At 46.8% G+C, this 26,163-nt stretch overlaps 1 protein-coding gene across 2 annotated transcripts in view; it reads left to right on the top strand.

The window, feature by feature from the left end:
* The window catches only part of TVP23A (trans-golgi network vesicle protein 23 homolog A), a 33,343-nt gene that overhangs the window by 3,891 nt on the left and 3,289 nt on the right, over positions 1-26,163 (top strand). Inside the window, exons 1-4 of one of the 2 annotated variants that reach the window (XM_043914316.1) lie at positions 19,773-19,969; positions 23,437-23,581; positions 24,756-24,845; positions 25,079-25,207. In XM_043914316.1, coding sequence (XP_043770251.1) covers positions 19,815-19,969; positions 23,437-23,581; positions 24,756-24,845; positions 25,079-25,207 — 519 coding nt within the window. In that variant the 5' untranslated portion in view covers positions 19,773-19,814. Of the gene's footprint in view, positions 1-19,772; positions 19,970-23,436; positions 23,582-24,755; positions 24,846-25,078; positions 25,208-26,163 lie in introns of those variants that run through there. The other variant, XM_043914317.1, reaches the window with a different exon arrangement.

Genomic DNA, 26,163 nt, shown 5'->3' with positions numbered 1-26,163 from the left:
CTAGAACGTCTGGGAATGCTCTACATCAAGGCTGTCTGGGTGTGGCAGCTGCCAGCCACAAGGCTGTTGAACACTTGATATGTGGCTACTGTGACTGAGGGACAGAAGTGTGAATGTTTAATTTTAATAGCCACACATGGCTACCGTATTGGACAGTGCGATTCTAGAGTTGGAATTCACACAGTGCAGTGACATGATCAGAATTACAGGATAGAGGGTGGGTGGGAAAGGCAGAAGGAATCACCAAACAGAAGCTGGGAGCTTGGGCCAGGGTGCTGGCAGGGCTGGTGGAAGGAAGTGGAGGGGCACAGAGCAGGCAGAATCAGCCAGCCTTGGTGGTAATCAAGGTGTGGGGTGTGGATGGGTATAGTCAAGGGTGATGCCCAGTCTTCTGACCTGGGGACCCAGGTGGAAGGGCACTTATGTGGGAAAGACGTTGAGTCCAGGGTTGTCTTTGTTGGCTTGTGGTGGAATGCTCTAATGGCCAGGTTTGATTGGCTGCAGGGCAGGGAGGCTGGATCTGACTGGGCATGGGGGAGGTCACGTGGGCTGCATTCAGCGATCTGGGAGGTAGCAGGTCATGGACCTGTGTGTGCCTGAGCCCTTCCAATCCCATAATCCTCTGGTGTGCCTAATGCACATTTCTGGTCCAGCCCGGGACCTGCTCAACCAGATTCCCACAGGATGGGCATCTCTAGTTGATTCTGATACTCAAGAATATACAGATGATATCACTTACATGTGGAATCTAAAAAAAAGGGGGGTACAAACGAATGTATCTACAAAACAGAAATAGAGTAACAGATGTAGAAAACAAACATGGTTACCAGGGGGAGTAGGGATAAATTGGAAAATTGGGATTGACATATACATACTACATATATAAATATAAATACTATCATAAATAGGGCTTTCCTGGTGGCTCAGATGGTAAAGAAGCCGCCTGCATTGTGGGACACCTGGGTTCAAACCCTGGGTTGGGAAGATGCCTGGGAGAAGGAAATAGCAACCCACTCCACTGTTCTTTCCTGGAGGATTCCATGGACAGAGAAGCCTGGCGGGCTACAGTCCATGGAGTTACAAAGAGTCAGACACGACTGAGCGACTTTCACTCACTCGTGTATAAAATAGATAACTAATAAGGACCTACTCTATAGCACAGTGAACTCTACTTAATACTCTGTAATGGCCTATATGGGAAAAGAATCTAAAGAAGAGTGGATATGTGTATAACTGATTCACTTTAATGAACACTTGAAGCTAACACAACATTATAAATCAACTATCTTCAGTTCAGTCACTCAGGTGTGTCCGACTCTTTGCGACCCCATGGACTAAAGCATGCCAGGCTTCCCTGTCCATCACCAACTTCTGGACTTGCTCAAAGTCATGTCCGTTAAGTCAGTGATGCCATGCAACCATCTCATCCTCTGTCACCCCCTTCTTCACCTGCCTTCAGTCTTTTCCAGCATCAGGGTCTTTCCCAATGAGTCAGTTCTTCACATCAGGTGGCCAAAGTATTGAAGCTTCAGCTTTAGTATCAGTCCTTCCAGTGAATATTCAGGACTGATTTCCTTTTGGATTGACTAAAACTCAGCTACAATTAAAAAAAAAAAAAAAAGAATATAGAGATAGCTCTAAATCATGAGCATAGATAAAATCACCCAGATAGCAGGATGGAGAAGGGGGTTCTTAACTGGAACCTGTGGATGGGCTTCACACGGTCCAGGAACCCTCTGGAAACTATTATCCAAGTTTCACATGTGTGTTGCTTTAAGAAAGGGACTCAGACTTTAATTACATGATCAAATGGGCCCATGATCCAAACAAGTTAAGGCTCACTAGTATCAGGTGAGAATGGTTATTTGTAAATTCCATGTTAAAATGGATTCCCGGTTGACTTTGAAGGGAGGTGAGATTATGGAAGGGGCCCTGTAGCAGGAGCCTGGGACTTCAGGGCTACATCTTCTTTTACTGCTTGCTGACTTTGCGATTCTGGACAGTGTTCATCTTGCCTTGCTAAGCTGCCATTGACCCATCTGTGAAAAGAGGGTACTTGTACCTACCTGACTTCCCTACGTGATTGCTCTACGGTTTGTTCAGTACATATTTATCCAGCATCTGTGTACAGGTGCTGGCTAAGCCCTGGGGATGGAGACTTGGCCCCTTCCCTTCTTGTCCCTGGTTCCAGGTCAGTGAAGTGCAGTGTGGTGGGGAGAGCACCTTGCTGAATCAGTGAAGGATGTGACTCTCTGCAGCACACGTGGGCAGGTAGAGGAAATGTTATTAATAGTGATGCTGTGTGTATTTTTCCCCAGCGGGCTGCTTTTTTTTCTTTTCTTTTTTACTTTGTTTAGTGTGGAAAAAAACCCACAACATAAAATTTACCATTTCTGAATGTTCAGTACTGTTAAATATATTTATGTTGTTGTAAAACGGATCTCCCGGACTTTTTCATCTACAAATCTGAGACTCTTTCCCCTTCAATACCAACTCTCTATTCCCTCCTCCCCCCAACCCCTTCTTTCTGTCTTTCTGAATTTGACAACTTAATTTTTTTTTTTTTTTGCTTTTTGGCTATGACTTGCAATGTGAGAGATCTTAGCTACCCCATCAGGGATCAAACCCACACCCTCTGCCGTGGAAGCATGGAGTCTTTTTTTTTTTTTTTTAATATATATTTATTTGGCTGCTCTGGGTCTTAGTTGTGGCATACAGGATCTTTAGTTGCAGCAAGTGAACTCTTAGTTGTGGCATGTAAGATCAAGTTCCCTGAGCAGGGATCCATCCCAGGCACCCTGCATTGCTAGCACAGAATTTTAGCCATTGGACCACCAGGAAAGTCCCTGAATTTAACAACTTTAGATACTTCATGTAAATAGAATCATAGAGAATATGTCTTTTTGTGGCTGGCTTATTTCACTTAACATAATGTCCTCAATGTTCACCATGTTCTATCATATGTCAATTTCCTTCCTTTTAAAGGCTGAAGAATATTTCATTGTGTGTACAGGCCACACTTGGTTCATCCGTTCATCTGTCAGTGGACACTTTGGTTGCTTCCATGTTTTAGCTCTTGTAAATATTACTGCAATGAACATGGATGTACAAATATCTCTTCAAGACCCTGCTTTCAGTTCTTGATAGATACCCAGAAATGGGCTTGTTGGGTCATATGGTAATTCTGGTTTTAACTTTTTGAGGAACTTTCATACTATTTTCCATAACACTTGAAGCATTTTACAATCCCACCAGCAATGCACAAGTTTCCAGTTTCTCTACATCCTCACCAGCAATTGTTATTTTCTGTTTTTTTTCATTTTTATTTATTTATTTATTTTCAGAGAAACCATCTTGATGGATGCGAGCTGGTATCTTATAGATTTGACTGCCTTTCCCTAATGATTAGTGATGTTGAGCTTCTTCCTGTGTGCATATTTGCCACTTTCACATCATGTTAGGAGAAATGTCCGTCCAAAGTCCTTTGCCTGTTTTTTAATGGGTTATTGGATTTTTTTTGTTGTCCAGTGGTTGGAATTTTTTTAATATATTCTGGATATTAAGCCCTTATGAAATGTATGATTTGCAGATGTTTTCTCCCATGTCACTGGTTACCTTTCCAACCTATCGATGGTGTCCTTCAGTGAACAAAAGTTGTTAAATTTTATGTAGCTCCATTTATGATTTTCACTTTTGCTGTCTTTGCTTTCGGTATCATGTTGTGTGTGTGGTATGTTTTTACTGAAATGCTCACATATCATAAACTCACAGTTTATACAATCCAATGTGGTTTCTGGTATATCCACAGGGTTGTGCAGTCATCCTCACTGTCTCGTCCCAGGATTTTTCATCACCCTGGATGGGAGTCCTGGACCCTTCAAGCAGTCACTTCCCATTTCTCCCCTCCCCCAGCCCCTGGCAACCACTAATCTACTTTCCATCCCTTTGAATTTGCTTACTTTGGACATTTCATGTAAATGGGATCATACAGTATGTGGCCTTTTATCTGGCTTCTTTCACTGAGCATCATGTTTTCAAGGTTCATCCATGTTTTGGCATGTCCTTCACTACTTTTTATGGATGAATCATATTTCATTGTCTGGCTAGAGTACATATTCTGTATCCTTCGTCAGTTGTTGGGCATTTGAATTGTTTCTGTTCTCTTGGTTCTTATGAATTATTCACATGGGAACATTCACGTGGGCCCCTTCTGGGTGCCTCAGCAGTAAAGAATCCGCCTGCCAACACAGGAGATGCGGATTCGAGCCCTGGGTCAGGAAGATCCCCTGGAGGAGGAAATTGCAACCCACTCCAGTATTCTTGCCTGGAGAATCCCATGAACAGAGGAGCCCGGAAGGCTGCAGTCCAGGGGGTCATAAAGAGATGGACACAACTGAGTGTGCACACATGCACACACGCACACACATATGAACATTCAGGTACACGTTTATGTTTGAATATATGTTTTCAGTTCTCTTGGGCAACAGCCTAGAAGCCAAACTGCTTGGCCAAATGGTAACTATGTTTTAGCCATGCTGTGTTGCAGACCAACTTTTAGTGAGTATTGTGGGCTGCCAGCAGCCTTGAGGAGCAGGAGGAGCCTGGACTCAAGTTCAGACAGACCCAGGATTGGGTCCTGGCTACACCATTCGCCAGCCAACCAACTGTGGTTGTGGGTTTCCTCACAAGATGCAAATGGACTTTCATATATGGTGGCGAAGTGATAAAGAATTCGTCTGCCAATGCAGGAGATACAAGAGACATGGGTTTGAGCCCTGTGTCAGGAAGATCCCCTGAAGTAGGAAATGGCAACCCACTCCAGTATTCTTGCCTGGAAAATTCCACAGACAGAGGAGCCTGGAGGGCTACAGTCCATGGGGTCACAAAGAGTCTGACACAACTGAGTGTGCATGCATGCATACACACACACACACATACACATACCTGTTTACTTGGTTCTCTAGAAGGAAACAAGTCAGAGACACAGTATCTTCATCTCATTGAGGGACTCTGCAGCTCCCTCCTATTTTCTCATCTGTAAAATGGGGATGAGGTTAGCTCCATCACAGGTTGTGTAAGGAGAACTCAATTGGGTGAAGAAAGTATAACATGTAACCAGGCCAGCAGGACCACTGACATCTTGTGTGTCCTTCGTAAATGTACCTATTCTCTGATCATAAGTGTGACTTTGGTGTCCTGACTCTGGGCGGGGCTGGGGTGGAGCCAGGTCCTCGGTTGCAACAGGATATCACACTGGGATTGTCCCTGGAGCTGGGGACTGTCCCTCGGATGGAGAGTTTGGTTTATGCTTTCAAAGCACTGTCTTCACAAAATTCATTTGGACCCAAATGTTGTGACTTCCAATGGATTCCCATCTGAAGTGGGATGATGTCCTCTTGCTCCAGGCAGAGTTATTGGGTCTGAGGATAGTCTCAGTTGTCAGGGCTGGTTTGCTGGTGAGGTTTGGTCAGTGTTCCATGGTTGGTCCTTGTTCACCCCAGTGGGCCTTAAATTGAGGGGAACACTACCGGTGGTCTCAGGCACCACTAGGAGTCACCTCTTGATGGGGCTGGGACCCAAGGCAGAAATCACGTGGAATCAAAATCCGCGCCTAGCCTGTCAAGGAGGATAATGTTTTGTTTTTCAAAAAGTTACCCACTGTCCGTTCATCTTTCCATGATAGACATGCAAAGTTGTTCCTCAAAATGAGCTCCAGATGAAATTCTTGGCTGCTTTTTAGGGGAAGTTAGATTGAATGAAAAATAATAGCAAACACTCACTATACGTGGGCACTGTTCTCAGTGTTTTACTCATAATATGCATTTAAGCTGTATTACAAATCTATAAGGGCTTCCCTGGTGGCTCAGGTGGTAAAGAATCTGTCTGCAATGCAGGAGACCCAGGTTCGATCCTTGGGTTGGGAAGATCCCCTGGAGAAGGAAATGGCAACCCACTCCACTATTCCTACCTGGTGAATTCCATGGACAGAGGAGCCTGGTGGGCTACAGTCCATAGGGGTCGCAAAGAGTTGGATACAAATGAGCAACTTTCACCTTTTCACAAACCTATGAAGTCGATACTGTGATTTTTTAAAAAATTAATTTCAAGATGAAAGAAATTGCAGGAAAGAGTTGAGGGGTTGGCCCGAGGTCACACAGCGGTGCAGCTGCATGGTGGGGATTTGAACCATTAGATCTGGCTCTGGAGTGGCATCTTCGGTTAGACTGTGCTTTGGGGAGCAGATGTTTAGGCAGGTGGGAGTCCTTGGGGACAGGCACTGTCCTGGGATCGGTAGTCTCAGGCCTTCTGTTGTCTGCTTCCTCCGGGGAGTGCTTCATATTTTCCTTGTGCAGATGAGAGTGTGGAATTGCCCCTGGTTTGCAGAGCAGGCTTTCTCAGCCCTGATACATGTGTGTGCTCAGTCACTCAACCGTGTCTTGCGACCCTGAGGACTGTAGCCTGCAGGCTTCTCTGTCCATGGGATTTTCCAGGCAAGAACACTGGAGTGGGTACTTGGGACTGGCTAATTCTTTGTGGGGGCTGCCCTGTGTGCTGCAGGACCTTGGCAGCCTCCCTGGACTCCACCCACTTGGTGCCAGTAACGCTGCCCCCCGCCCCCAGTTGTGATAAGCAAAGAGGACTCCAGACTCTGCCAAGTGATGTGCCCTTGGGGCAGAATCGCCCCTGGCTGAGAACGCAGTTTAGATTACTCTCTTGCTCTCTCTGGGGTTTGGATTTAGAGAAATTAAACTTGCATTGAAGGGGACTCAGAGCATGCTTGAGACCTCTGTGTTTGACATTGGCCCATGAGAAGCTGATGGTGTGGCGGGGCAAGGAAGGAAGGGGGCAGGTGATGGTACAGATATGCCTCAGTGGCTGTCCATTATTCCCAGAAATCGACACAGGGACATCTCTGATTGTTCCACACTCACCGTGCTACAACACACAGATGAGAAGGATAATTTTGTTCTTTCTTTGTTGTGAGAACGTCTGATCGCCTCAATAAGTGAGGACCCCTCACCCTGTGACTTTGTGCGACAGATCACGCTGCCCGTCCCCACTCTAAAATCTATTTAAAAAATCTAGAAATAATGACACATAAGCAGGTCTCACAAAAGGCTGATTGTTTAATTTTAAGGAAGGTTCACGATTACCAAGGAAAATAACCCGCAGAATCAAGGAACTAGACAAATTTCAGTTCTCTTTGATTAGGACACGGAATTACATGTTTTGAAATTAACCCCTTACATCTCCATCTTCATTAGTTCCCCTTCTTTATGTTTCTTGTTAACATGAAATTGATTGCATAAGCGATGCCAACAATACAGTCGCCCAAGGGACATTTCTCCTGAACCATCATAACTCACACAATTGAGTTATGTGTGGAGGAAGGCATCGGGGACCAGAAGGAGGTGGTGGTCAGACGTTGGTTCCTTGATGTTCCAAGCTTGACCATGTGGACCAGGAGTGTTCAACTCGTCATTCATTTATTCCAGGGTTGACACTATTGACATTTGGGGCTGGACATTGTTTGTTGCAGGGACTGTCCTGTGCACACTAGGATGTTTAGCAGCATCCCTGGCCTCTATCCACTAGATTCCAGAAAAGTCCCCTAGTTGCAGCAACCAAAAACATTTCCAGACGCTGCTGGCGAGAGACCCCAAATCACCTCCCATTTGAGAGCCACTGATTTATTCTTTCACTCACTCATTTATTCGTTAAGTCAAGAACACCTTTCAAGGACCTTCGTGTGCCTAGCACTGTTCTAAGGACCGCAGAGAAAACTAGATGGGCATGGTCCCTGTCCTCATGGACCTGACATTTTAATTGGGAAGAGACAGTGAACGTATTGGCAAATATCTAAACAAAGTAATATCAGAGGGTGGTAAGTGCCATGAGAACAGGGGGCCAGGTCCAGGGGACCCGTTTAGATTCTAGAGGGCTCAGAGAAGGCCTGAGAAGGTGCATTTGGACTGAGACCAAAATGTGGAGGAGGAGCCAGGCGTGGGAAGATGCACAGGAAGAGACTTCTGACGGAGGGAACAGCAAGTGCAAAGGCCCTGGGGTGGGAGTATAGTCTAGGGATTGTTGGAACCAGGCCAGGGTGTAGCAAGTGGGGAAGTGGGAGGAGGAGGCAGTTGGAGATTTGTTAGGGCTTTGAAAATTCTGATGGGAAATTGGAATTGCTCTGCTTTGATGGGCAGTCTTTGGAGGGATTTGAGTAGGGGAGAGGCATGGTCTGGCTGACCCTTGAGAATGCTCCCGGTGGCTGTCAAGTGGCCTGTAGGGCAAGAATGGGGGCAGAGAGATGTTAGGAGGCTGGTGAAGGGGCCAGGGTGAAAGATGTTGCCGGCCCGGACTGGCTGGACTCCAGGGACACACATGGGAGCTTGGCTTAAATTGACCTTTGTCCCAATTCTGCCACCTGCTGGGACTTCTGAGATTAGACAGAGAAGGGCGAAGGCAGCAGGTCCCAGACGCCTGTCACTGGGCCTGCATTCCCAAGGGATCTCAGCAAACAAAGGACCAAAACTTCAGGGCCTCCATCCCCAAAGATGCTGAGTCAGTAGGTGTTGAGATGGGTGTGACGGGCTTCTGCAATGTGATTCTGCTCTGAGCGACTTGGCATATTTTTCTAGGTTGTCTATTTCTGGATTAAGTAGGGAGTGGTGTGTGTGTGTGCATGCGTGTGTGTTCACCTTCATTATAGTATGGGTAGGTATTGATAACGGGCTTCCCTGGTGGCTTAGCGGTAAAGAATCCACCTGCAATGTGGGAGATGTGGGTTCAATCCTTGGGTTGAGAAGACCCCCTGGAGAAGGAAAGGGCCACCCACTCCAGTATTCTTGCCTGGGAAATCCCAGGGACAGAGGAGCCTGGCGGGCTACACCGTCCATGGGGTCACAACAGAGTTCGACACGACTGAGCGACTAAGCAACAACAGCAGGTGTTGATGCAAGGCTCAGCCACATAGTCTGGCAAGTGATGCTGTTGACATCTCCTTAACCAAGACTGGCTCAATAACTTTGGGTTGGAATCCAAGGGGAATGGCCTGGGGCTGGCCCTACTCCAGCCTGAAGGAAATTCTCTTCACACAGGGGCTCAGCCTTGGGTGTTCCATAGCCAATGACTCACTCCTCACTCATTACGGGAGTAAGGAGGCTTTCAGAATGACTCAGAAACAGCCACAGATTGTGTTAATGGATCCTCACATTTTCCCTAGCATTGCAATACAGATGTCTCTCTCCTTAGGATAGTAAAACACTTTACAAAGTGCAAAGGAACAGTCAGCCAACTGACTCCAAGCCTCTGACATACTCTCTTGGGCCAGGAATAATGATGAAGAGTGGCTCAGTTGTGACCAGCTCTTTGTGACCCCCTGGATTGTAGACTGCCAGGCTCCTCTGTCCATGGAATTCTCCAGGCCAGAATACTGGAGTGGGTAGCCATGCCCTCCTCTAGGGGATCTTCCCAACCCAGGGATCGAACTCCGGTCTCCCACATTTCAGGTGGATTCTTTACCAGTTAAGCCACAAGGGAAGACCAAGAATACTGGAGTGGGTAGCCTATCCCTTCTCCAGGGGATCTTCCCGACTCAGGAATCGGACTGGGGTCTCCTGCATTGCAGGCGGATTCTTTACCAGCTGAGCTACAAGTTCTTCCATCAGGGGCTCCCAATGCCTGGCTGTCCATTCACAGCAGCTGCTTGCGAGTGAATGTATTGTGGGCTGCAGCGTGGTGACATTCTAAGCATACTATCATTCCATCTCCATCTGTGAGCTGAAGTAATCTAGAAAGAGAAACTCCGCCTCTTCTAATAAATTGCAGGATATACTATACAGAAAAAAGGCATAATAAATGCTCCATGCTTGCCCTTCATTTTTCCACTTTCCAAGTGATGAGTTTTGTTCCCCAGCATCCCCCATAAGTGACCACTGAGGGTTTTGCATAAGTATCACATGACTCATGGATTCAGACATTCTTATTGCTGTTCAGGTTCTCCCATCTTTGGCCAATGGGAGCATCTACCCGTTGGCTTCTGAGGTTTTGACCTGGCTCTCAGAGTCTTTGACAGCTTCCTTGTGATCTGGGATGTTCCAATCCCGTATTCATTTCTTATCATATTCATTTCTCCATCTGTGCCTGGAGGCATCACTTCTCCAGGGAGCTGTGGCTCCTTTGGAGAGCGGAGTTTAGAAGCCACAGTCTGGGTTTGTCTCCTGCGCCAGCTCTCCGGCTCTGTGACCAGGGGGTGCATCGGGCAGGGCTGATATTAACAGCATCTCTTAGTGGATGTATTTTGGGGAGTCTTTGTTGTCACCAAGCATGTGTCCCCTTTCAGTTGCTCTGTGGGTCTCTGCGAGACAGCTGACAGGTGGGACAGTGATGAAACCTGGGCGGATTCTGCCCCTCAGAGCAGCTGCTAGCCTGTAGGGCACCTTTGTGCAAATCAGAAGAGATGACCCTTCCACCCTTCCTTGGGCAGATGGTTCCTCCAAGGCCTGCAGCTGGAGAGCTGAGCATGTGTATGTTTGTAGCGGCATCACCTGCACAACTGCTTCTTTGCTCCAGGCCCGGGGCAATTCACTTCAAGACCTCCTGAGCTTCCAACCCCTTAACTGCAGAATGGCTTTCTGTCCCTTTCCAGCCTCGCTTATGTTCTCTGGGCTCATTTTTCCCCAGGCAGGTATTGTGGGTTGACTTATATTCTTCCCAAGAGGTATATGTGGACGTCCTCACCTCCAGGGCCTCAAAATGTGACCTCACTTGGCATTAGGGTCTTTGCAGATGTGATTAGCTAAGATGAAGTCATCCTGGAGTAGGCTGGGGCCCTAGTCCCAAATGATTAGTGTCCTTGAAAGAAGGCAGCTTTGTGAAGACAGACACATGAGGGAGGCCACGCAACAACTCAGACAGAGGTTGATGTGATGTAGATACAAGCCAAGGAACCCTGAGGGTGCCGGCTGATGTCAGAAGATAGGAGAGGGGGCCTGGGATGGGTTTTCCCCTGGAGCCCCCAGAAGGAACCAAGCCTGCAGACACAGAGATTTTGGTGTTTGTTTTGCTTTGCTTTCTTGTTTTTTTTTTTTTTTTTTTTGAGCACAATGAAATGATGGGTTTTAAGACAACATGGTCTTGGTGTTGCCCAGTTTGCTGTGTTTTGTTTTAGCAGCCCTGGGAAACAAATATAGCACTTTCCTGTATTCCCTGCTACTCTGAGGGTGGGCAATGGACCAGCAGCGTCAGCATCACCTGGGTGCTCATTAAAACGCAGACTTTTGGGCCCCACCCAGACCTCCTGAATCAGAGTCTGCCTTTAACAAGTGAGCCAGGTGGTGGCGGTCCAGTGACCAAGACGCTGTGCTTTCACGGCTGAGGGCCCGGGCTCAGTCCCTGGCCAGGGAACTAAAATCCCACAAGCCTTGAAAAGGGAAAAAAAAAAAAAAAAAGCGAGAGATCCAGGTGGTGTGTATGTAGAAAAGCACTGCGTCATTCAATAGTATAACAGGAATGATTAGCCTCCAGGGCAAATGCAGAGTTATTTCTGATAACAGCGGGTATTGAACTCATTGCCCACCAGGCAGTATACTGAGTCCTTCTTTGCCTGTGATTCTCACGTAATCTTCCTGGCAGCTCCGTGCAGTTGGTACTTCTTACTCCAGGGAACACGACTCACACCATCAATGATTGTATGACGCCTCCTGTGCCATTCAGCAGTCCTGACTCTTATCGCATTTTACAGATGGGAACACTGGGACTCACAGAGAGGTTAAGTCACTTACTCAAGGTCACACAGGTCCTCAGGGGTGGAGCTGAGGTTTGAATCTATGAATCTGTCTCTGAATTTGTACCCAGGACCCTCTCTACTCACCTCGCCTGCCCCCCAAAGGAGAGCCAATGAAGGCAGCGTCTCTCTTCCTCCCCACCCCAATTTCGTCTCCCTTTTAAATTGTAAAATAACACATAACATCAAATTGACCGTTTTAACCATTTGGGAATGAACGATTCGGGACTTCCCTTGTGGTCCAGTGGCTGAGTCGGAGCTCTGACTGTAGGAGGCCCGAGTTCCATTCATGGTCAGGAAACTGGATCCCACATGCCACAGGTAAGGCCTGGCACAGCCAAATAAATAAATATTAAAAAAAGCAATACAGTGATTGATTCGGTGGCATTTGGGATGTTGACAGTGCTATGCAGCCGTCCTAACTGTCTCATTCCAGAATAATTTCATCACCCCAAAAGGAAACCCCATAGCTATTAAACAGTCACTCTCTGTTCCCTGCAGTGTCCCCAGCCTCCGATAACCACTTACCTGCTTTCTGCCTCTATGAGTTGGCCTATTCTGGACTTCTCACAAGAATGGAATCCTACAATCTGGGACCTTTTATGCCTGACTTCTTTCACTTGGCATGTTTTCAAGGTGCCGCTGTGCTGTTGCATGCATCAGTACTCCAATAATTTTTTCATTTTTTTTTTTCTCAGTTGTGGTTAAATATGCATGACAAAAAAAAATCTACCATTTTAAGCATCTCAAGCCAGTGGCAAGAAGTCTGTTCAGACTGTTGTGTCACCATCACCACCAACCGCCTCTAGAACCAACCCCTTCACCTCCCCACACAGAGAGCCTGTGTCTGTGAAGCAATCACTCCCCATTTCCTCCTCCCTCCAGCCGCCGGGAGCCTATATTCTGCTTTCTGTCTCTGTCAATTTGCCTCTTCTGGGTAGCTTACTTAGTGAAATCTTACAGTATCTATGTGTTTGCGTCTGGCCTCTTTCACTGAGCCTGAGGTTGTCGAGGTTTGCCCACACTGGAGCAGGTTTCAGCGCTTCATTCCTTTTCATGGCTGAGTGACACCCCATCGCACGGACAGTCCATTGATGGGACTTTTGGGCCATTTCCGCCTCGTGGTGACTGTGAATGTTGCCTCCGTGAAACTTCGTGTGCAAGGTTTTGTTTGAAGACCTGTTTTCAGCTCTTCTGTGTTCCCATTTCATTTGAAAATGCTGGGTCTCTGAGGAATCTGGTCCATGGTTCAAGTAATGGTAGGGAGTGGGCAGCAGCTAGGGTCCATGGGCAGGAATCAGCCCTGGTGCCCCTCGAAGAGAATCGCGGGTCCCCACGGAGGGCCCAGCCAGGGCTGAGCGGCCAGGGGCCCGCTGACCCATCTCTGGGGGTTCCCTTTGCCCAGCATTTTGCAGCTCCGCATACCCAGCTGATTGGAGAAGGCCATGGCAACCCACTCCAGTATTCTTGCTTGGAGAATCCCATGGACAGAGGAGCCTGGTGGGCTACAGTCCATGGGATCACAAGAGTCAGACACGACTTAGCGACTCAACCGCTATACCCAGCTGATAAAGATGGGATGTCTCTTTAAAAAGAAATAAAGAACAGAAACTAGAGGGGAAAACTGTGGTGGCCAGAGGGAAGTCTGTTCTTTTATTCACTTCCATACTCAGACCTCTGTGGTGCTGACCTTTGAATCAAAGCTCTGAGCGCTTAGCAACCAGCATCTGTTGAGACATCCCAGCAGCCCCAGACCTGCCTTCCTGGCCCAGATGTTGGGCAAGGGTGCTGTCATCTGAAACAAGAAGTTGGAGTCTGAAGGGTGATGGCGCTAATGTTACATCTAGAAAAGTCCGTCTAGCCCCCATGGCTCACCCGCTGGGTTAGCAAGGCTTTTTTAAGTGTGGGTTCCTTCCCCCATCTTTGTCCTCGTGACTGAGTTTACCTTGAAAATGGAACAAAGGAGGACTCCTGGATGGCAACGAGCATGCAGATCTCATTAAAATGAAGATTTGGGCTCCAAAGGCCTGGGGTAGGCCACTGTTCCTGCATTGCTAACAAGCTCCGGGGCACGAGGGGAGGGAACAGGTGGATATGGTCTTAGTCGTCACTTTCTGGGGTCCCCTTCCCTGCCACATCTTCCTGGTGACACACTGCTGTTAGCGCGAGAGCCGCCTGACTCTAAGTGGGTGTCAGGGCTGAAGAAATATATAGTAGCATCCTGCTGCTTTTCAACAATGAGGAAAAAGCATCCAATGGAAAGCATCCAAAAAGATCATCACCAGCCAAGGCTTTTTCTCACTTTCTCCTGTTCTCAAAACTTTTGACCATGAATGAGTCAAACAATATGTAGAGTGATATTAACAATGTGCCCCCCTCTGGTCTGGCACCGTAGGTGTTTTTCCTCCTAGAAGCCTTGGCCATCTGCGGTTAAATGCTATTCTCCCATTTTCCAGATGAGTAAACTGAGGCTCTGAGCGGTTTAGTGCCCTGTCCAGGACCAAGGACACAGCAAGGATGGAGCGTGAGTGTGGATCGAAGCTTTCTGTCTTTCACTGTACTGACTGTCCAATTAGGAGGTGGGTGGGCATTTTACTCCATAGAGAGGGGTGGCCTTTCTTTTTTTTGCAGAGGAACTGGTAAGCCCAGAAGAAAGGACCTACTTTCTGGAGTTTTCCTCATGCCTCCAGCTGTAGCAGCCAATTACTCAACTGGGGATTTTTAGGTCTGAATTTTTTTTTTTTTTGACCACAGATGGCCCCCAGAATAGCAACCTATAGACCTTTTACTCTTTTTTCTCTGAAACGTGCCTTGCCTCAATGCAAAGTCGAATCTACCTCTGATGATTTCTTTATTTTTCTATTTTTTAATTTAGATTTACATAAAAGTACAGAGAACAATGCCCCTGATGTTCCCATTGCTCAGCTTCAGTCATGATCAACACGTGGCCAGACTATTTCATCTTTACCCCCGCCCACTCCCCGCCCCCAGCTTATTTTGGAGCAAATTCTAGACATCATCTCAGATGCTATTTTTGTAGCAAAGTAAAGGAGGGAGAAAAGATACTGTCTTTCCTCAGACCTTTGCCACAGTGGAAAGCAGAAGGCTTGTCAGAGTATTTGAAAGATGATAGCAGTATTTAAAATAGGATGTTTGATAAAGAATTAGTTTCCAAAGTATTTTAAACCAATAAAGGGCAACTTTTAAAGAGACTATTAAATTACTGCGGAATGGAGAATTAAATCAAACTTTTGCCCCCAATTTGAATGTGCTTTAGAAGTTTGTAGGGGGACTTCCCTGGCGGTCCAGTGGTTAAGACTTCACCTTCCACTGCAGGGGGGTGTGGGTTTGATTCCTGGTTGGGAAGCTGAGATCCCACACGGCTCTCACGCAAAAAACCAAAGCATGAAACAAGCAGTATTATAACAAATTCAAAAAAGACTTAAAAAATGGCCTATATTAAAAAAAAAAATCTTTAAAAGAAAGGAAGTTTGCTGGGAAGGGGATGTGTGTGCCTGGGGTACATGGTCCTCTCCAGCCCCACCCCTGACTTTACTCTGGCTAGACAGAGCACCACCCCCAACCTGTGACCATTTTTAAGAGTGGTTTTAGGTTTACTGAAAAACTGAGCAAAAAGTACAGAGAGTTCCCCTGAGCCCCTCCCCACCCCAAAGTTCCCCCTATTGTTAACATCTTTCATTAATGTCATACATTTGCTGTGATGAACCAGTGCATTGTTAGCTGAAGTCCATAGCTTCCATCAGGGTCCACCCTTGGTGTTGTACCTTCCATTGTTGTTTAGTTGCTCAGCGTGTCTGACTCTCTGTGACTCCATGCACTGCAGCACGCCAGGCTCCCCTGTCCTTCACCATCTCCCAGAGTTTGCTCAAACCCATGTTCATTGAGTCAGTGATGCCTTGTATAGGCTTTGACAAATGTATAATGGCATGTATCCACCAGGAGAGTATCACACAGACCAGTTTCACTGCCCTAAACATCCCCTGGGCTCCAACTATTCATCCTCCTTGTCTCTAAACGCTGGCAACCATTGATCTTTTTCCTGTCTCCGTAGCTGAGGCTTTTCCAAAATGTCATAGAGTTAGATCCATACAGTATGTAATCTTTTCAGCCTGACTTCTTTCCCCGTGTAGAGTGCATTAAGGTTCCTCCATGTCTTTTCATGGCTTGAGAGCTCATTTCTTTTTTGTGCCGAAAATACCACATTCTTTTGTGTGGATGTACTATGATGTATCCATCCACCTATTGAAGGACATCTTGGTGCTTCCAACTGGGGGCAGTTACGACTAAAGGGCTTCCCAGGTGGCGAAAAACCTGCCTGCCAGTGCAGGAGATGTAAGAGACAGAGGTTTGCTCGCTGGGTTGGGTAGACCCCCTGGAGGAGGGCGTGGCAACCCTCTCCAGTATTCTTGCCCAGTTAGAAGAGCCTGGTGGGCTACGGTCCATGGGGCCGCAGAGTCGGACACGACCGAGTGACGAAGCAGCAGAGCAGCGTACATACAGTAAATCGCATTCATCCTAAATGTGCAGGTGGGTGAGTTTTTATATAGATGCACGTGATGGATCAAGATGTGGGACGCCTCCAGCATCACAAGCCCTCTTGTGTGTCAGTCACTGCCCCTCTTACCTTCATCACTCTGCCTTCTAGCACAATCCATTGTTTCTGCCAGTCGGGCAGCTCCTGTCCTATAGCTTTGGAAGTAGGCGGTGAAGTAGGGGGGAGAGGTCATTACTGGCAGTTTGATTCATTTTGGTTTGTCTTGAATGGAGCCTGATTTCATCATCAAATTCTTCCTGCCTATCTAGAGCAGGGATTGGCATGAGTTCTGGGCAAATATTTTCTAAGCTTTGCCAGAGAGTGAGTGAGCATGGCTGCATTCCAATAAAACTTTATTTACAGAAACAGGAAGTGGGCCAGGTTTGGCCCTTGTGCGGGAGTTTATGAATCCAGGATGTTCTCATTCGCTAAATCATGTCTGACTCTTTGCCACCCCATGGACTGTAGCCCACCAGGCTCCTCTGTCCATGGAATTCTCCAGGCAAGAATATTGGAATGGGTCTCCATTTCCTACTCCAGAGGATCTTCCCAACCCAGGGATCGAACCCACATCTCTGGCATCCCCTGCATTGGCCAGCGTATTCTTTACAGCTGAGTCACCAGTGAATCCCTCAAACCAGGGCAGAGCAGTGATTTTCCTTTGTAAAGTTCACGTCCAGTTGTTGTTGTTCAGTTGCCGAGTCATGTCTGACCCTTTGTGACCCCATGGACTGAAGCATGCCAAGCTTCCCTGTCCCTCACCATCTCCTGGAGTTTGCCCAAGTTCATGTTCATTGCATCGGTGATGCCATCCAACTATCTCACCCTCTGTCACCCTCTTCTCCTGCCTTCAATTTTTCCCAGCACCAGGGTCTTTTCCAATGAGTTGGTTCTTCGCATCAGGTGGCCAAAGTATTGGAGCGTCAGCTTCAGCATCAGTCCTTCCAGTGAATATTTAGGGGTGATTTCCTTTAAGACTGACTGGTTGGATTTCCTTGCAGTTCAAGGGACTCTCAAGAGTCTTCTCCAGCACCACAACCTGAATCATGTCCAGGCCCCACTCCAAATCTAAACCCACATGTCATGGGACCAGGGCAGCCTTCTGAGCATTTTAAGACCTCCTCAGGTAACTTTCAAGCACATACCATGCAAACCTACTGGGTTTACCTCCACAGGGGGAGACAAGATGTGAGCTGGGCCCAGAACTGTGAAAATGGCTTTGAATTTAAACCAAAGCCCAGTTAGACCCTTCTGACCTTGACTTAAGTAATTTTATTTCCCCTTTCACCACCTATCATTCTCTCCTCCTCCTCCTCTTGAGATAACAAGCTTCTGTCCTGGGGTGGAGGGGGCAGGATGGATACTGATCAGAAAATACTTCTGTAAAAGCAGTAAAGAGCACAGCTGCTAATGCAGGAGACGTGGATTTGATCCCTGGGTTGGGAAGATCCCCTGGAAGAGGGCATGACGACGCACTCCAGTATTCTTGCTGGAAAATCCCATGGACAGGGGAGCCTGGTGGACTGTAGTCCATGGGGTCACAAAGAGTCGAACAGGACAGACCACACAAAGTTGAGGATGAGGAAGTTTCCTTGGTGAAAGCGGAGGGGCTGGGGCTTTATGGGGGAGATCAGGAGTCTTGGGGGATCCCTGCAGAGATGAAAAGTCAGCCCCTGGGGAGTGAGAGAAAGTTGTGGTCAGAGGGGGAATTTTACAGTTTGGCTCCTTGGACGTGTAATGGTTTTGAGCACGTGTGGGATTGTCAGCTGTTCACAATGACAGCATGGTGTGTGTTTCAGGCACTGAATACCTGCCACCTTCACTTGATCTTTTTAAGCGAATAATCTCTGCAGGGGCTCCCGTGGGCCCTCCCATTTTACATAAGCAGAGACTGAGGCTATGAGAAGTTCTGTAGCTTAGGGACGGCTGCGGAGCCGCTCAGAGGCTGGAGCCAGGATTTGGACCCTGGCAGTCGGGCACCTCCGTGCTGTTTGCCCCTCAAGGCGGTCATCAGGTGGGTGCCTGGGATGAGGGAGTTGGGAGCTGGTGGCGTTGAGAGCTGGAGGTAACTGTTGGCTCATGTGTGCTCCAAGGCTGAAAAGGTGGCCAGAGAGAAGGCTGAGGGCACAGGGGACCCCATATCAGGGAAGGGTGGGCAGGCTCAAACCATGGCCTTCCAAACTCTCAGAATTAGAAAGCTGATCTCTGAGCTCACATTCGTGTTAGCGGAGGGAGAGGGGTGGGCGGGGGCCCAGGCTAGGCAGACTGCAGGGAGATGGGGTGAGGGTTTGGAGGGTTGTCCAGAGAACAGCCCACATAAAACAGGATTAAAGCATTATTTGAAAGTACAACAGGCGTCCTTTTCTGCTTGCTTTGGGCTTGGTTTGGATACTTAAAACAACAGTGGCGACAACAATAATGATCTCATCCCTTCAAGTTAAGGAAACAGTCAGTTAACCAGAACTCAGTTAAATAAGCAGAACCTTCCAACAAGTGGAATTTTTTCTGCATTTTATTTCAGGAAACCACAGTCAGAAAAAGAAAAACAGTGGGTGGGCAGGGGATTTATTCGAAGGCATAACTTCCAGGTTTCACCCTGGATTAGTGAACACTTGGGCCTCTGTACACCTTTTAAGTCTGTATTTTCTACACAAAAGACAGATGTTCCCAAGTAAGCCTGAAGGGACTGGATTACAAGGTTCAACACAACAAATATTTGCTGAGAATCTTAAAGCCAGGTGCTCTTGGGGATATAAAAATGGTCTCTGCCCTCAAAGGACATTGGAAAAGGATTCATTTATCTTTGGGTGAAGGGCTTCCCAGGTGGCTCGGCAGTAAAGAATCTGCCTCCAAGCAGGAGACTCGGGTTTGATCCCTGGGTTGGGAAGATCCCCTGGAGGAGGAAATGGCAACCCACTCCAGCATTCTTTTTTTTTTTTTTTTTTAATAATTTTATCTATTTACGGCTGTGCTGGGTCTTCACTGGTGTGTGAGTGCTTTCTCTAGTTGCAGAGAGTGGGGGCCACTCTTTGTTGCAGGCCCTAAAGCACACAGATTTCAGTAGTTGTGGCACATGGGCTTAGTTGCTCCGCAGCGTGTGGAATCTTCCAGGACCAGGGCTCGAACCCGTGTCCTCTGCATTGGCAGGCATTTTCTTATCCACTGCAACACCTGGGAAGTACCCACTCCAGCATTCTTGCCTGGGACATTCCATGGACAGAGGAGCTTGGCGGGCTACAGTCCATGGAGTTGCTACCGTCCATGGAGTTGACAGGATTTAGCAACTGAGCCTGCAATGCATGCATCTTTGGGTGAAGGGGGCGAAATTATGTTAAGACAATTAAATCCTCAATAATGTGTAAGGCAAAAAGAGGTATCAGAGGGGGACTTCCCTGGCGATCTAGTGGTTAAGACTCTGTGTTTCCACTGCAGGGGGCACAGGTTTGATCCCGGTTCAGGGAACCAAGGACCCACATGCCATGTGGCGTGACCAAAAGAAAATGGTGTAAGAGATTCCCCAGAGTCTTGTCTTCTGGAACAGTCAGGTTTGGAAGTGCCATGCGATCACATCTAATTCTTAAATGCCACGGGTTTGGTCGCCAGGAGAGCTCGGCATCTAAAAGGCACAGGTGAGAACCTTCTGGAGAACAGCTGGCCTTGGGCTCAGCCCCTTCTTCTTTTGCAAGAGGAGAAGTAAGTGCAGAGGTCATCGGAATCTTAGCTGACATCCCCGTGGGAGTCAGGAGCCCCCGGTGCTATAGGAGCCTCCAGGGTGCTCACCCTGACTGCCTTCCTTCTGAGATCAAGTAGGCTTGGCCCCCAAAGGCCTGCTGGCTGCCTTTAGACGTGGCAGGTTGGAGGCTCCCAGGCCCTGTGAAACACAGCCTGCGACATTTTGTTGACATAATTAGTGGCCGTCATTTAAAAATCAGATTTCCCTACAAAAAACCTCGAATAGCCAAAGTAATCTTGAGAAAGAAGAATGGAACTGGAGGAATCAACCTGCCTGACTTCAGACTATACTACAAAGCCACAGTCATCAAGACAGTATGGTACTGGCACAAAGACAGAAATATAGATCAATGGAACAGAATAGAAAGCCCAGAGATAAATCCACGAACCTATGGACACCTTATCTTTGACAAAGGAGGCAAGGATATACAATGGAAAAAAGACAACCTCTTTAACAAGTGGTGCTGGGAAAGCTGGTCAACCACTTGTAAAAGAATGAAACCAGAACACTTTCTAACACCATACACAAAAATAAACTCAAAATGGATTAAAGATCTAAATGTAAGACCAGAAACTATAAAACTCCTAGAGGAGAACATAGGCAAAACACTCTCCGACATAAACCACAGCAAGATCCTCTATGACCCACCTCCCAGAATATTGGAAATAAAAGCAAAACTAAACAAATGGGACCTAATGAAACTTAAAAGCTTTTGCACAACAAAGGAAACTATAAGTAAGGTGAAAAGACAGTCCTCAGATTGGGAGAAAATAATAGCAAATGAAGAAACAGACAAAGGATTAATCTCAAAAATATACAAGCAACTCTTGAAGCTCAATTCCAGAAAAATAAATGACCCAATCAAAAAATGGGCCAAAGAACTAAACAGACATTTCTCCAAAGAAGACATACAGATGGCTAACACACACATGAAAAGATGCTCAACATCACTCATTATCAGATAAATGCAAATCAAAACCACAATGAGGTACCATTACACGCCAGTCAGGATGGCTGCTATGCAAAAGTCTACAAGCAATAAGTGCTGGAGAGGGTGTGGAGAAAAGGGAACCCTCTTACACTGTTGGTGGGAATGCAAACTAGTACAGCCGCTATGGAGAACAGTGTGGAGATTTCTTAAAAAACTGGAAATAGAACTGTCATATGACCCAGCAATCCCACTTCTGGGCATACACACTGAGGAAACCAGATCTGAAAGAGACACGTGCACCCCAATGTTCATCGCAGCACTGTTTATAATAGCCAGGACATGGAAGCAGCCTAGATGCCCATCAGCAGATGAATGGATAAGGAAGCTGTGGTACATATACACCATGGAATATTACTCAGCCGTTAAAAGGAATTCATTTGAACCAGTTCTAATGAGATGGATGAAACTGGAGCCCATTATACAGAGTGAAGTAAGCCAGAAAGATAAAGATCATTACAGCATACTAACACATATATATGGAATTTAGAAAGATGGTAACGACAACCCTATATGCAAAACAGAAAAAGAGACACAGAAGTACAGAACAGACTTTTGAACACTGTGGGAGAAGGTGAGGGTGGGATGTTTCGAAAGAACAGCATGTATATTATCTAGGGTGAAACCTATCACCAGCCCGGGTGGGATGCATGAGACAGGTGCTCGGGCCTGGTGCACTGGGAAGACTCAGAGGAATCGGGTGGAGAGGGAGGTGGGAGAGGGGATCAGGATGGGGAATACGTGTAAATCTATTGCTGATTCATGTCAATGTATGACAAAACCCACTGGGGAAAAAAAAAAATCAGATTTCCCACAAAAGGTCTAGGTTTTTAGCTTCCTGCAAAGATACCGGATCTGGCAATATTGGGTTAGTTTGCTAGTGTCAAGTTGCCTGGCCTCTCTCCCCAGCAATGAATTGCTACCTGTCATGGGGCAGAAAACTAAGATCATGGCATCCAGTCCCATCACTTCATGGCAAATAGATGGGGAAACAGTGGAAACAGTGGCTGACTTTATTGTTTTGGGCTCCAAAATCACTGCAGATGTTGACTGCAGCCATGAAATTAAAAGACGCTTACTCCTTGGAAGAAAAGTTATGACCAACCTAGACAGCATATTAAAAAGCAGAGACATTACTTTGTCAACAAAGGTCCGTCTAGTCAAGGTTATAGTTTTTTCAGTGATCATGTATGGTTTTGAGAGTTGGACTATAAAGAAAGCTGAGCATCGAGGAATTGATGCTTTTGAACTATAGTGTTGGAGAAGACTCTTGAGAGTCCCTTGGACTGCAAGGAGATCCAACCAGTCCATCCTAAAGGAGATCAATCCTGACTGTTCTTTGGAAGGACTGATACTGAAGCTGAAACTCCAATACTTTAGCCACCTGATGCGAAGAACTGACTCATTTGAAAAGACCCTGATGCTGGAAAAGACTGAAGGCAGGAGGAGAAGGGGACAGCAGAGGATGAGATGGGTGGATGGTCTCACCCACTCAATGGACATGAGTTTGAGTAAACTCCGGGGAGTTGGTGATGGATTGGGAGACCTGGTGTGCTGCGGTCCATGGGGTCACAAAGAGTCAGACACGACTGAGTGATTGAACTGAATGGGGCTTGCAGGATCAATTTTTTTTTTTAATTTATTTTATTGAAGTAGAGTTGATTTACAATATTGTGTTAGTTTCTGCTGTATAGCAAAGTGATTCAGTTATACATGTATATACATTCTTTCTGGTATTTTTTTTGATTAGGTTTATTACAGGATATTGACTATAGTCCCCTGCATACAGAAGGACCATGCTGTTGATCCATCCTCTATATATAATACTTTGCATTGGCCAATGCATCCCTCAGTCCATCCCTCCCCCACCCCTTGCCCTTGCACATGGCCTGCTTTCTTGCTCCAGGGTTAAAATGCTGCTCGTCACCAGCACCAGTGGTTTGGACCCGGACATGCCCACGTGGCCCCCGCTGATGTGAGGCTTCTGAACCCATGGGCTGCATGTGACCAAGCAGCTCAATTACTGACGGAATAACCCAACATTTCCCTTTGGGGAACTGGTCATTGTTGCTGCTAGGTAGGAAGGCGGTGATCAGTGTCACAATACACTTCAAAGGTGACACAGTTTCAAAGAGGGCAAGTGATATTTGGAGTCATATTATGGGAAAGTACTGGATTCTTCGAGGGTGGGAAAAATGTTGGTGTGATGAGGACAGTTTCGAGTCTTCTAGGCGAGTGATGCTTTCTCTGAGCTGTGCCCTGGTGGAGTCTGGGTTGAAACGCGCGGAGAACATGTGGGTCGTGGAAACCACAGAGCACGTTTGGCCACTGTCCTTGGGGCCCTGGTCTGAGCGGGCTTCTGGGTTCTTTCCTAGGCACCCAGTGGCCACATTTTTCCACCTGTTTTTTCGCGTGAGTGCCATCATCACCTACGTGGGCTGTGACTGGTTCAGCAAGAGCTTCGTGGGCTGTTTCGTCACCGTGCTTCTCCTCCTGTCCTTTGACTTCTGGTCTGTGAAGGTAAGCCCCGGCTCCCCGCAACCTGTGACTCCCTCTCTCCCGAAACACGGGGCTGCGTTTCTAGCCACTCACTGACCCTTATGCGGACTTAAGAATACTAAGCCAACATCACTTAAAATCAGAGGAAAAAAGTACATCGCATAGTTGAATAAATGGCTTCTGGGTGGCCACTGTCATGCCTGCAGACACGTACTATGTGAGGGAGACAACTCCATAGGGTTTTGGATTTTTTGTAAATTTCATATATCATATTATAAATAATGTATTTTAAAATTCTATAAATAGGAATACATATATGTATATATGATATATATGTGTGTATGTATGTCTGGGGAGTCTCTTTTTTTGTGAATGGAACTTAATTTTAAAAAGTTTTTATTGGATATAGTTAATTTACAATGTAGTGTCAGTTTCCAGCATACAGCAAAGTGAATTAGTTATACATACATCTGCTCTTGTTAGATTCTTTTCCCATGTAGGTCATGTCAGAGTATTGAGTAAAGTTCCCTGAGCTACACTGTAGGTACTTATTAGTTATCTGTTTTATATATGGGTTCCTCTGATAGCTCAGTTGGTAAAGAATATGCCTACTATGCAGGAGACCCTGGTTCCATTCCTAAGTCAGGAAAATCTGCTGGAGAAGGGATAAAATATATGTATTTTACATATAGTAGTATGTATACGTCAATCCCAATCTCCTAATTTATCACTCCCCCACTTTGCCCTCCCAGTAACCATAAGATTATTTTCTTATCTATAACTCTAATTCTGTTTTGTCAATAAGTTCATTTGCATCATTTTTTAGATTCCACATATAAGTCACATCGTATCTGTCCTCTGTCTGACTTACTTCACTCACTGCGAGAATCTCTAGGCCCATCCATGTTGCTGCCATGGCATTATTTCATTCCTTTTCATGGCTGAGTAATACGCCATTTTATACATGTAGCACATCTTCCTTACCCATCCTGTGTCGATGGACAGGTAGGCTGCCTTTTAAGGTAAGCTTAGTTAAGAATTACAGACCTCAAAACTGATTTCGAGAAAGCCCCATTCTTCAGTCCCCCTCTCCTCAGGTTCGACATGAACGGGTCACTTTTATTCATCCAGGAAAAGATGAGGCCTCTTTCTTGACCTGTGATCTGCTTATGAGCATCCTGTCCACTTTTCTCAGAATGTAACTGGACGACTCATGGTGGGCCTTCGCTGGTGGAACCAGATTGATGAAGATGGGAAAAGCCACTGGATTTTTGAAGCCAGAAAGGTTATCTTCCAGTATTTGTCAAGCTAGAGCCGAGGAAACGGCCGTGGAAAGCCCCTGTGGGTTCCTTCTGAGCTCTGCATGATCTGATCCCTCCCGGACACAAGGCCCATGGCGGCTGGTGCCCGTTCAGAGCCCCCACTGGCAGAAGCACATGTGATATTAACGAAAATCAGAGCACGCTCCTTTGGGACCATTTCTGCGAGTTGTACATCCGAATCTCTTTCTTGCTGCAGGTCTCTCCAGACACGGTGGCTGCCACGGAGGCGGAAGCGCGGGTCTTCTGGCTCGGCCTCATCGTCTGTCCCATGATTTGGATCGTGTTCTTTTTTAGCTCCTTATTTTCCTTGAAGCTCAAGTGGCTGGTAAGGCAACACTCGCTCGGATGTTGGTACAGAACCGGTGGTTGAAGAAGTGGGTTTTTGTTCTTGATTGAGCGATTGATGGATTGAAACAGCTATATTAAGAAAGAATTCACATACCAGGCAGTGCACCCATTTTGTGTGTATGATTCAGGAGCTTCCCAGGTGGCTCAGTGGTAAAGAATTCACCTGCCAAGCAGGAGACAGGTTCGATCCTTGGGTCAGGAAGCTCCCCTGGAGAAGGAAAGGGCAACCCACTCCAGTATTCTTGCCTGGGAAATCCCATGGACAGAGAAGCCTCTAGGGCTACAGTCAGCAAAAAAGCGATAATCACTCTGTTGTGTCCGATTCTTTGCAACCCCACGGGCTGTATAGTGGGGTCACAAAGAGTTGGACACGACTGAGCAACTGAACAACAGCAAGTCTGTTTTCAGGGTTGTGCAGCCAGCACCACAGTCAGTTTTAGGAAATTTTTATCACCCCAGGAGATCCTGAGCCCTTTAGCTATGACCCTCCCCATGCCTCTGTTCCCCTAGCCCCTGTTTGTGAAAGTGTTAGTCGCTCAGTCATGACCAACTCTTCATGATCCCATGGACTATAGCCTGCCAGGCTCCTCTGTCCATGGAATTCTCCAGGCAAGAATACTGGAGTGGGTAGCCGTTCCCTTCTCCAGAGGATCTTCCCAACCCAGGAATCGAACCAGGGTCTCCTGCATTGCAGGCAGATTCTTTACCAGCTGAGTTACCAGGGAAACCCCACACCGCCCCTGTTTCCCGCCCCCCTCCATCCCAGCCCCCTGCCACTCACGAATTTATGTTTCTGTAGATTTGGCTCTCTGGACATTTTCTATAAAAGAATCATACAATACATGGTCTTGTGTGACTCGGTTCTTTGACTTAACAATGTTTTCAGGATTTATCCCAGTTGTAGCAGGTATCAGTACCGCTTTCCTTTTTGTG

This window comes from Cervus elaphus, chromosome 10 (assembly GCF_910594005.1).
Source record: "Cervus elaphus chromosome 10, mCerEla1.1, whole genome shotgun sequence".
NCBI lineage: Eukaryota > Metazoa > Chordata > Mammalia > Artiodactyla > Cervidae > Cervus > Cervus elaphus.
This window is presented reverse-complemented; position numbering and strand designations above follow the sequence as displayed.